A 12,152-nucleotide genomic window follows, 5' to 3' on the forward strand; every position below is an offset into this window, starting at 1 on the left:
ACAATGATAGAGAGGAACGAAAGAAGCCAGAGGTGGGAGCGACTGCGTACCCAAAGAGTTCATAGAGAGAGAGACAGAGGGGGGGGAGGTCCCAGAAATGCACGAGCTCAGTTGACAGCAATAGGTCCACGACGGCTGCGCTCACCTTCCCGCCGACAAGCAGCACTTAAGCCGCGGCACATGTTCTGTACCTCCCCCTTCCCCCTTCTAGATCTGGGCGGCGCTGCCCCTCTCTTACACATCCTATAAGTGCACATGCACAGAAATATATGTGCTTCCATGACCTTTTTTTTCGTCCAGCTCCTCTCCTTCGGCTTGCAGCGCCCGCCGAGGCGCTGCCAAATCCCCCATGATTAACGTCTGCCGCCCTCTTCTCTTTCGCCTGTCACCTGCCCGCCTGCCTGCCACACATACACACAGAGACACAGACACAAAAGTTCCATGCTCAATAGGGGGAGGGAAGGAAGAAGGGCGAACACCATTTTCTCGATTGACCGAGGGCGTCCAGCGAGCGATACGCACACCGCCACACAGACAAACACAAAATGAGCTCGAGCACGCTGTCGTCGTGATGGCAGCGGTGGTGGTGGGTATTCTACATGTAATGGAGATGAAAAAAAGGGGGAGGGGTGGGTGGAGGCGGAGGAGGCGAGGACGATGCCCGGGCCGGGGAGTCACATCAAAGTGAGAAGACGAAACGGAAGATGACGAGGTCCACAAGGGGGAGGGGAGAGAGAACGTTTTGCCGCACATCCACAGCTCGCAGCTCAGAGGTGAGCAGCGCAAGTCAGCAGGGGGGAGCGACAGCGGCCACTGTCCGTAGGCGCACGTTGTACTCGGCGAGAGCAATGGCGAACAGCGTGCTACGGGTCCTCCAACCACATTGGCAGGTCATCGGCATCCTTCCCCTTACCAACACCACCGCCGCTCATCCCGTCGTCGACGGCCTCAAGCGCCCAGTCGTCTAACACGTGAAAGGCGCTCGTGGCCCGAGGAGGAGAAGAGAGCTGCCCAAGCTCCTGCTGCTGCGACGCCGCCTCGGGGCGCGAAGCCGGGCACATGCTTGATCTCGCACGTCGCCTTGGCAGTGGCTGCTGCTCTTCGTGCAGGTGAGCAGTCGGAGGCGGCCCTGCCGTACAGAAAGCGGTGCTGCTGAGGCTGAGGCGGCCGCTTTTGTCCTTGACAGCGTCGAGCTCCTCCGCTGCATCCGGGACGCTGCCATTGGCGCTGGCGTCATCATACGCGAGCATGCGATAGACATTCGTATCGGTATCACATTCAAGAACGTAAGGAATGTCCGCCTTTCGGGCCTCTGTCACGGCGTCAGCTTCGACGTCACCGGCGACGGAGACGCTCCCGCCGTCGCAGTACTGCTGTTCGCTGTTGTCGTCTTGGAGCCACTCCACCGGGCTCCGCGTAGGTGCGTGAGCCACCGCCACGACCAGTATGGCTTCCGAGGCAGTCATTTTCACGTGGTCGGTGCCCGTCGACGACTGCGGTTGAGTGTCGGCTACGCCGGATACATCCGCGATGAGGCCCGACTTGCTTGCTGAAACACGACTGTTTTGCTGTGATGTGCACCCAAGCCGACGCGCCTTGCGACGCGCGATGGTGGCGGCGATTCGCTGCTGCAGAGCCCTCTGCAACATCTCGGGCATGGCGGTGCCCTCGATGCCTATGTATTCGATGTGGACATCGGCAGCATCACACCAGTGCTGTATGCAGAAAAGCGACGGCGTCAGCGCGTCAGATTGCGCCGCCTTAGGGAAAGCAGCAGCACTTCTCGGCTTCGCCTCACCAGCGCCGGCTTCCCGGAAGTCGTTTGTGCGCTTTACCGTCTGCACCCCCGCACACCAGTGAACCAGGCACTTGCCGCCCTGATACGTAAGCAGGTTGCCGCGCAGCTCTAGCTGACGTAGGGCAGCAAAGCCACGGTTCGCGAAGCACAACACCAGCATTCGAATAGAGCCGTTGCCGAGATTGTTGTGACTAAGGTCGACGCTGTGCAAGGTGTGCCGGCACTCACGCAGCACAGGCAGCAGCGCTACTAGCCCACGCGGCCCAATAAGGTTATTGGTGAGGGACAACACCTTCAGCGGCATGGCTTGATTGGAGGCCGCGAAGCAGCGGGTCAGTGCAGAGTTAGGTCGCACCACGGCACCCCTACATGCCTGCTCGTACACGTCCACAAGAGACGAAGACATCGGTCATAGAGTTCGAAGTGGCTGCGAGAGGGAGAGAGGAGGGGTGGTGTTGGAAGATCGAGATGCATAGATATGGGGGTGTGCGCTGAGTTTTCACCCATCACTCTTCATTCAGAAGACGGTGGGCACGTGTGTTTCTCAGGAGGAGAGCGTGCAGGAAAGAAGGGAGAGAGTATACCGGAGGCCGTGGGGAGGGTGGCAGCAGCTCTTGCGGATGAGCCTTTGCTATGTGTGGTCGTGCCACTGCCGAAGAGGGATGAGAGAAGCGGGTAACGCACGACGACACACACACACACATCCGATTGAAGGCGGAGGAGGGAGGAAAGAGGCGTGGAAGAGAATCGTACAGCCGCACGGCAGCACCTGTGGACAAAGAAGCGGAGAGAGACGTGCTGGGGAAACGTTGCCGAGACTGCCTGTCAGCGCTACAGACCACCGCCACGTGAAGCCACGTCCGAGGGTCGAGCCCATGCAACACGCACGCATGCATACACGCACATACACACGGGAAGAGAGGCGCTTTCGTGTAGCTGCCCGTGGGAATGCTGCTTAGGGGACCGAGAGAGAGAAATGTATCCATGGCAGGGCGGGGGATAGAGGGAAAGTTGTGAGGGAGGGAGGGAGGGGGAGGGGACTCATGACGCGTGGTATGATCATGTCTACCTGCCACAATCACCTTCACACTGAGTGCACCTGCGACACGGCGATTCGCCTTACACATGTGCTGGTCGTGAAGAAGGGCCCGAAAAAAGAGGAGGTGGGGACAAAGATCGAATGGTGTAATGGAGAGCGAAGAGAGGAAAAGGCGAGGGGGTGGGCGGGGGTGGGGGAAGGAGGAAGAGGGCTGGGAGCGACAGCGGAAGCAGTCGTCTGTACCCCTCTCCTCCCCTTCCTCCCTCCCGCCCGCTCCTCCTCGCATACTGCGGCTGCTGCTTTTTTTTTCTTTCCGTTCGTCTGGCTGCCCATCAATTCTCACAGATCCTCTCGGCTTCTTGGCGGTGGTGCTGGATATGGGTGCCGTTTCCTTCGCTCCGCACATGTGGAGTGCGTGCGTGTGTGTGTGTGTGTGTGCCAAGACAGTGGCAACCACACAATGGAGAGCTGACGATGTCGGACATCCGCGACTGAAACAGAGGCCACTGTGGCAGCTGCAGTACACACGCAGCCACATGCATACACAAACACATAGACATATATATATATATATTCATTTATATGACATCACCCTTTCGAAGGAAAGAAAGACGCGCAAGGGCCTTGCAGCAGTGGATAGAGGGCGAGGTGGACGACGAAGGCGACGGTCTCTGGCCCCCTCCCTCCCTCCTGCCGAGAGGTCAGTGGGTAGTGGAAACCGACTTCGAGGGACGCGGCTACCCCACAACGAACGATCGAGGGAGCGGGCAGCCAAGTCGACGACACACAAGAAGCATCGAGGCACTGCCAGTCGCCCTTCTGTGAGCCACACACAGTGTCAGTTGGGGAGAAGAGGGGAGGGGCAGAGCCTTTCTAAAGGGGAACATGTCGGTGGAGACGGGCGATTCGATGAGTGGCGCAGCCACTGAGAGGGAGAGCGGTCAAGCAAAGAAAGACTGTCACAACAGATGATCTGCTTGCCGTCTTGCGAGAGGACCGCGGCAGAGAACGCCGAGAGGCTTCCGCGCAACACCATCAAGGACTGTGCGGAAAGCCGACAAAGACGATGCCTCCTCTCCCCTCCCCCACGTAAAGTTCTACTCCCCCTCCCTCCACTGCCCTTACCTCTGGTGTCTCTCTCTTCCTCCACGGCTGCCGCCGCCGCCGCTGGTGACAGGATCCACGATGCACCAGAGAGAGCCTCAGCGACTCCTCTTCGCTGCCAGCGCTTCCTGTCGCGCGGCCTTGAGTCTGTCACGAAGCCAGTCCGCTGTCTTCTTCGAAACGCCCAAGTCGCGCAGTGCCACATACATAAATGTGACGAGGCTGGGGCGGGCCGACAGCAGGTGAGGGTTGCTGTAGGAGCTCGGGCCTTGGCCCACCAACGTGTAGATGCTATCCTTGCCGAGATGCTCCTCGCCAGCTCCCCTTGTAGACGACGACGCCGCGCCTGCGGCACTGCTGCTGTTGGCGCCTCGGCCATGATGGTGGTCGCGTGAGCCAGCGCCGCTCGCCCCAGCGGCGCTCTCCTCGTTCTCTGCGGCTACCCGCTCCTGCGGCTCCAACATGAGGGCGTCGCAGCAAAGGATTCGATGATAATCCCACCCGCACTTATCCAGCTCGGCGATGATCTCGATCACGTGCTCCGAGGAGTCCCGCTTCGCCGTCAGCTTTGTCGCGACTTTAGGGTTGACCGTCTTGTCAGAGAGTGCGAGGGACGCACCAAAGAGGCCGATACCGAGGTCTAGTGGGCCAGTCTTGGTGCCTACAATGACGGCGAAGTATGAGAACCACTTCTCTGTTCCGCCGAGATCGGTGTGGAAGGTCACACAATAGGCATAGAACATCTCCAGCACGCGTCGCACCAATTGATGCGCGCGGTCGCGCCAGCGGTTGTCGATGTAGTAATAGCCTAGTGCGTGGAGGAAGCGGCAGTCCACGGGGGTCATTGTGCCCTGAGAGGCCATGCAGCCCTCGAAGAAGGCGTCGGCAGCGCTGGCGACGATCTCCATCTGCGGTACCTGCCCTTCGTATTGGGCGGAGAGTGCCTGCAGCACGTTGTTGTCTGGATAAGAGCCATAGGACTTGAGCACCTCGAGAATGTACGTACCTTCCTCGGAGCTGTCGGCAAAGTAGGGGTCGCGCAGTGGCAGGCGTGGGCGGTGACTCTTCTCCGGCTCCAGCTCCCCACCACGGGAGCGCGGCGGCGCGCCTGGCAGCCCCTCCAACTCCTCGTTGATGGTGCTTTTTCCTTCCCCCTCCAGCAGCTCATCTTTAGCGGCGTCGAAGCTGAAGTCGAACGCGTTCACGGCGGGGTGCCCTTTGAGGTCGCCGCCAGCGCCCACTTCGGATGTGGGCTGTGCATCCTCGGAGACAGGCCCTGGACGATACGCCAGTGATTCGCTGAAGGGTAGCACCAAGTGCCGGCGCGGGGTCGTGCTGCGGCAGAAGTGCCGAAGCAGGGCGGACATGATGTACGTGTCCCCCTGCAGCGACGTCCCCTCCACCTCGGCGCGATGCAGCACCTTCAGTGCCTCTAGGAGCGACGCCTTGGGTTTGCGTTCCGCCAGCTCCTCGATGCGCTGCGCGAAGTAGGAACGCTCGTCACGCCGGCGCGATGCGGTGGCGGCAGTGGACGTAGAGGCGACGGAGGCATTCGTATGCGTGGCTGCCGCGCCAGCGGCTCCGCATGCCAGCGGGGAGCACGGCGGCGGCGGCGTCGGCGAATGCGACTGCGTTGCGCTGGTGGCAGTTGCCATGCTCTTGAGCACCGTCGTGAAGTGCAGCTTTGCGTACTCCATCCGGGACTGCTTGCACAAGATTCGCAGCGTGGACGCCTCGGGCGCAATACCGTAGTCCAGCATCAAATCGTACGCGTCAAGCACCGCACTCGCGTCGGTGAGGTTGTTGAAGAGCATCGCAAACGGCCGCACGGATAGCGGGATAAGGCCGGCAGCGGTGACGCTCTCAAACACGTCCGCGGCAGTCTTACCCTTCATGAAGCGAAGATAAATGCGCTCCAGCTGCTCTGCGGCGGCCAGAGAGAGCGGAATGCTTCGCTGCTTCAGGTACTCAATGAATTTTACCAGCGAGGCGGCGTCGGAGGGATAGTGCTTCACCAGCGCCGCACACACGACAAACTGCGTGGACAGCTCCTTCGCGTCCATCACCGTTACGTCCAGTAGGTGCACCGCGCTCATGGTTTCCTGCAGCATTGCGCGCAGATAGTCAGAGCAGCGCTCGAACAGTCGCTCAAAGTCGCTCACAATCTCTTCGTGGTGCTCCTGCTCGTCAGGCATCTGGCGCATCGCCGCCAGCAGCACCTGTCCCCACGCATCCTCGATGCGCTGCTCCAGCGTGTACAGCTGGTAGGTGCGATCGGAGACTGTGGGTGGCTTCGGAAGACTGTAGTTACCATTCACACCGATCGCGCGCCCCTGCGGGGTTGTCAAGCGGAACTTCAAGAAGTTGGGGCCCAATATGTTCAATGAATGCCCCAGAACAAGGAGCTCGCGCATTTCTTCACGGCACTCTACCGCCATCGCGGCGACCTCCTCCACCGCGGAGGTCGCCATCAATATGTCGAACTGCTGCAGCACCATGGTGTACTCCGCCTTGCGGAACGGCCCGTTGATGTTACTTGCGATTCGCTGCACTTCTTCCGCCAGAGCGGCAAGGTGTGGGTCAGCATGTGCAGGCTCGCCATTCAGCACATACGACTGCTGCTGCTGCTGATGAGGGGCGTACGTCATTCCGGGCTCGAGTGACAGCAAAGGTACCGCAGTCAGCAAGGAGGGGATGATAGAAAGCGAGAGGGAGGGGGGAGGTGCGCACGCGCGTACTCGCTCTCTGCGTATGTGCCGGTGAAGTCAGTGTAGCCCCTCAGGAGAAGAGGGGTGGCTGCAGGAGGTGTGGGTAGAGAGAGGAGGAGGAGGAGGAGAGGGGCACTTGCACGATGCACACACACACACACAAAGAAAAAAGGCGGGCGGCAGGAAGAACAACAGTCAAGGTCCACCAACTCCGAAGGGATCGCCTGCTGTCTCCTTCCTCTTCGTCGTACCCACCTCTTCCCCAAACAAGTGAGCAAAGAAGAAAACGTCCTTGTGCCGAAACTGCTTAGGTACCCCCACACTCGTCCTTACCTCTTCGCCTTATCGGGTCCTTTTCCCTTTCTTTTCAGTGCCTGCTCTAGTGACTGGAGAAGAGTGATAGGGAGAGTGAGAGAGCGCAGAGAGGCGCCACGGTGTCTAGCCGTCCTGCGCGGGTAGGCTGGGCGTTGGCGATGATGCTACGGTCGTGCGCAGACAGCCGCTGCCACAGATCCCCGTGCGATGTGCGTGTGCTTCTCTAACAGCGCCCTCCTCGCGCGCGCTCGCTCGCTCTCCCTCTCTGAGATGCCTTCGCGGAGCCGACCTCGATGAGACCCGCACTTCCGTTGCTCACGAAGCAAAGAGCAGCTCGTGGCGAAGGCGGATCAAAGACGTGCACCGAAGAAAGGGGGTGGTGGTGGTAAGAGAGAGGCTCCACACTGAAAAAAAAATGGGGCGGGGGGGCTCCTGTAAGCTGTAACGTTCGTGGGTATAGGACCGGGAGCAAACGAAGAGGGGGGGTGGAGGAGGAGAGGGAAGGGCGCGGCGCAGACCGAAAGAAACGAAGGGTGGCAAAGGCAAGAACGAGAAGGACAAGGTGAAGGGGGAGGCTGTAAGCAGCAGCAGCAGCAGCAGCGGAGTATCGATGGCGTCACGTCAACAGCACAGGGCCTTCACTCCGCCCCCAACACACCCGCAGAAACGGAGACAGAGACAGAGAGGGAGAAGCACCGAGATACGGCGCCAATCGAGACTTTGCGCACAGCCCATACAGCATCCACCGGCACCAAACCGCTTCCACACACACACACACAGACACTTACACGTTCACCAGTACCCCAGCAACGTCTAGTCGCCACGCCGCACACAAGGGCGAAAAAAAGAGACAGCCAAGAGATTACTCACACAGCAGGTTATATAGAAGGCGCGGCGTAAGGGGGGGTTAGGGAGGAGGATGAGGAGAGGAGAGGAGGAGGGGGGCAAAGGCACCTGCGTATGTGTGCTGCAGCAGGAGTGGTTGACCGAAATACCCTGCGATGCACTGTCACTAGACTGAATGGAGCCGATGCTAAACAAACAAGAGGTGAGTGTTAACGTTCACCACAAACGGATGACCAGCGGGTGGGGGAGACCTCGCCGCTGGTGCCGTGAGGGATGCCACCTCTGCGTCTTCTATTGCCAGTCTGCGCGTTGGACACCCTCACTGCACCACCTGCGGAGAGAGAGAGGGGGCGGGTGAGGTGGGTGAGTGGGGGGGAGGAGGAGGAGGGAGGCGATGAATGCGAGGTGTGTTGCACAAGCACGGAAGTGCGTCCTTCGAGGGAATCTGAGGCGCAGACGACCCTTTGGACAAATGGCACCGCCACCCCCAACCGCACGTACACAGACGATACCAACAAGGACGAGAGTTGAAGGCGAGACCAGTGCGCGTCTGCCACGCGGGACACGAGGCGCGGTGGAGGGCGACGAGTGCGTAGGCAGGCGCGCGCGCAGGTACGCACAATCGCTGATACGGCCTGCCGGCTTGCCGGCCGCGCGTAAAAGTGGCGATGAGAGATTTCTCAAAGAGGTGAGGAAAGGGGACGCGCCTGTCGGTGTGCGCGCGCGTGTGTGTGGGGAGAGGTGGACGGAGAGGTTGCACGGGGTCACCGCGATACGTGAGAGACGAGCGAAAGAGGAAGGTGACGTCAAAGGAGCTTGATGTGTGCGTGCACGTGCACGGAGAGGGAATGGTGGAGGGAGGGGGAGAGGGGCGAGACAGACTGCGGCGTAAAAGTGACCTTCGGAAGGCGGATCTTTTGCAGTTGCTGTATCGTGGTAGTCGACGTGAATGCGCTGTGTGATGGCGGCGAAAGAGTGCGTGAGGGGTCTTTGGTGGTGGTGGATTGGGTAGTGCTTCTTCGTCCACGATCGGCTCGTACCCGTGAGAGGGGGCAAACACACAGGCCTCGCGTGGCGGCAGAGGCGGGGGGGAGAGGGGAGGTCGGAAAGCAGGCGATGGTGCGGCTGCCGTACTGCGCGCAGGAGCGAGGCGCTGTAGCGAGGGAGAGAGCGGGAGCGACGAGGACGGAGACGCGAAGCGTGCAGATACTGTGGGCGAGTGTGGACGACGACGAGCAAGAAGCGAAGCGTAAAGAGGAGGAGATGATTGACGGGGAGAAGTGGTACGAGCCAGGGGGAGAAAGTTGTTTAGGAATCCTGCGAGTGTGCGTGCATGTGCCACAGCAAACGTGAGAGGGTTGGCGCGGGCGGGCGGTGTGTGTGTGTGTGGAGAAGTGAATGAATGAGTGAGAGAGGCGCAGAGGCAGAGAGAGAGAGACGGTGCGAAAAAAACGGACGGAAAGAGTTGAGACGGCGGCTCACTGCGCACTCCGTGCGGACAGCGGCGAGAGAGAAGTGTGGGCCAAAATGGGGGGAGAAGGGAGGGAAAGGGGCGGCGGCAGTACCCGCGTAGGCCTACAACGGGACCGAAAGCGTGGGCACCTCCTCCACGACAACGACAATGCCGGAGAGCGTGGGGGGATCGAGCCGCACATATGCATCTGCATATATATGCATAGATGTACGTGTCATCGAGCCATTGTGGACGGATGCGTCCCTTCCTACTGCTATTCCCTCCCCCGATTCCTCCCCGTCAGACGACAGAGAGCGCCACCCGATCCGTCATCATGAGACACATTTGCTGGTCGCTCAGGCACGCGTCCGAAATGTTAGGGGCGGAGCACGCACCAAAGCAACTGATGAAAGAGAGAGGGAGAGCGAGTCGGCTGCTGATCATGGAGCGCCGTTTGCACGTTTATATACATGTATGCCAGGGAGCGAAGGAGGACGTGTGCCGCTGAGCTCGTTGCTCACCACAATCAAAGCTGTGGAAGCTTGCGAGCGTTGGCGCGCACACACACACAAACCTATTGCCACAATGCCGTTCGACTCCTCTCAGGTGAATGTTCCCCGTCTCACCAGTCGCTCTCTCGCTCATACATCTGGCGTCTATCAATGCGTCTAGGGAGCTTCTTCCACACACACACACACAGAGAAATACAAGAGGCACCACGAAGCGGCGGCAGCGGCGGGGTTGGGGGAAACGTCAGCCTACTCTCGGCATTCGTCAGGTCAACCGATTTACTGTGCACGGCTATCGCCAGCCTCACCGTGAATTTCCTTCCTGACCACTCCAGCAGGGAAGACGTCTGCCCAACGGTGGGAAGAAGTGGCGCCTCGTCGAATGGAAGGGGACCGGCAACGAGGAGAGGGAAGAGCTCCAAAGATATTCCACACTTGGCGCTCTTCATCTATCGTCAGTCATCTGAGTCGTCGCTGCTGTCCATCGGCGTGCGATCACTGTGAGGGTTCAGCTCTGCCAGCAAGTCGTTGAGCGAAGCCTCCAAGTCGTCGTTGCCGTCGTCGTCCACGGAGGTGATGCCCCTCCGCAGCGCCTCACGGCCGTCATTCGTGGCCTCGAGGCCCCACGCCACGGATCCGTGCGGTGAGCCAAATAGAGCCCTCAGTGTGACTCGGGACTGAGAGGGCGCCGCCACGGAGGCGCCACCAAAAATGACGGCTCCGCCGCCACCGTCGCTGATGCCGCCTGTGCGGACGCCGGGAGTCGTAGTATCAAATATGGTCTGATCCAGCGGGGCCCGCGTGCGGTAGGGCATGTACGCCAGACACACGCTGTTTGTACAGAACAGCGCCGTGGTAGGTGCGGCGGCGAGGGTCGTTCCCAGGCCACTGAGCCGGGCCGCATTCGCAGGGGTTGCAGCCGCGGACTCGCCGAGCAGCATGATACCCAGGCATCCCTCGCAGTGCCGGCACTGCACGACGAATCGTAGCCCGCCTGCGGGGGCGTTACGCTCTACGGCGTCATCGCCGATGTTCCGTGACACGCCGACTCGGGCACGTTGCAAGGAGCGGCGCCGCACGCACAACAGCCGCTGTGCTTCACCTCTCCCAGTTTGTGTACTCACGCGGCACATAACGCCGTTCATGTGAAGGGCATCGAACACGGCGATACCACGAAGAGCGTCCGATGCTGGTATCACTTGATGAGATGGACTGCAGACCGGCGTACCACACCGAATGCACGCATAGAAGCCGTTCGTACGATGCTGGGCCTCACGGTGCCGAAACGCACTCGGCAGCTCAGATGCACTGTCCTTTGACGCTGAGAATAGCTCAGTAGGGCTCACGTAGGCTTGCGTCCACAGAGCAGTGGTGTACGGCGCCTCCAGTGCCACACCCTCGAGCAGCGCCAAGACCAGCCCCGGGAGCTCCGCCTCGGTACTCCAGTTCTGCGCGTCGGTGAAGAAGAGCTCGTCCATGTCATGTGGGGCATACGGGAGATCGATGTCGCCTTGACGCTGCTCTGCCGACGGGGACGAGGGACTGGCGTCCGCCGCTAGCGGACCTGAGCGGGCAGCAGTCGCGTCACCTTCTGCGATTCTGAAAGAGGTGCCCAGCCACGTCTGCCGGCGACCATTGCAATCCGGAGGGGCGGGCGGCCGCGCCGCGCTCGTATCCGTGGCAGCCATCCCTGGCGCGCGAGATTCTCGATGCTCTGCGGTGTCGCTGACGAATGCGCCACATCCTCTGCGCCGCATCGCAGGCGCGCGTGGCGTTTGGCGGCTCTGTGCGACCGCTGAGGAAGCCGAGACACATGGCCTGGACGGCGCACCTATGGATACCTCTCCGCGCTGGGGTGTGAGGTGCTTGGCGATAGCTGAACCAGACCTGCGTGGCGCCTCCCCCACGGGCCGCGCCGCAATTCTGTCGGCTACCGAGACCGTACCGGCGCCACCCCGTGATCGGCGCACTCGACTCGTTGGTGCTGTACCCGCGAACAAGAGCTGCAGGGGGGCTGCTGTGACGGCGGTCTTGGGTGAGGTGGAGCGCACTTCATGTTGCGGTTTGCCGTCCAGCGGTGGCACGGGCGGAAGGCGGCACTGAGGGTCTCGGCGAGGTTTGCAGAGGCCGCCAGCATCTGCTCCGGCGGTGACAGCCGAGGAAGATGAGGAAAGTAATGACGGCGGGAGGGGGGTGAGCCGACGCCCAGTCGCTACCTTCCGTCGCTGTGGCGGCGGTGATGGACCACTCAGCGGCCCATAAGGAGAGGAAGAAGCGGCGCAAGGCATCGGTGTACACATGAATGCCGAATGGTGGAGGACTGCGCTGTTCACGTGCAGAGGAAGCGGACACTTTAGGGACCTAGTGCGGCAACGACAGT

General features: G+C 60.8%; 2 protein-coding genes across 2 annotated transcripts; both read right to left on the reverse strand.

Moving 5' to 3' along the window:
• Positions 1-863: 863 nt before the first annotated feature.
• On the reverse strand, positions 864-2,204 carry LSCM1_04727 (uncharacterized protein; the record flags this gene model as incomplete). Its single annotated transcript, XM_067322222.1, has 1 exon — positions 864-2,204. One exon carries the CDS (start codon positions 2,202-2,204, stop codon positions 864-866), a length of 1,341 nt encoding a protein of 446 aa, XP_067179019.1.
• A 1,835-nt stretch (positions 2,205-4,039) lies between these two features.
• On the reverse strand, positions 4,040-6,589 carry LSCM1_04728 (uncharacterized protein; the record flags this gene model as incomplete). Its single annotated transcript, XM_067322223.1, has 1 exon — positions 4,040-6,589. One exon carries the CDS (start codon positions 6,587-6,589, stop codon positions 4,040-4,042), a length of 2,550 nt encoding a protein of 849 aa, XP_067179020.1.
• Between the last annotated feature and the right edge of the window lie 5,563 nt (positions 6,590-12,152).

The sequence above is a fragment of the Leishmania martiniquensis genome, chromosome 21 (genome assembly GCF_017916325.1).
Source record: "Leishmania martiniquensis isolate LSCM1 chromosome 21, whole genome shotgun sequence".
Lineage (NCBI taxonomy): Eukaryota > Euglenozoa > Kinetoplastea > Trypanosomatida > Trypanosomatidae > Leishmania > Leishmania martiniquensis.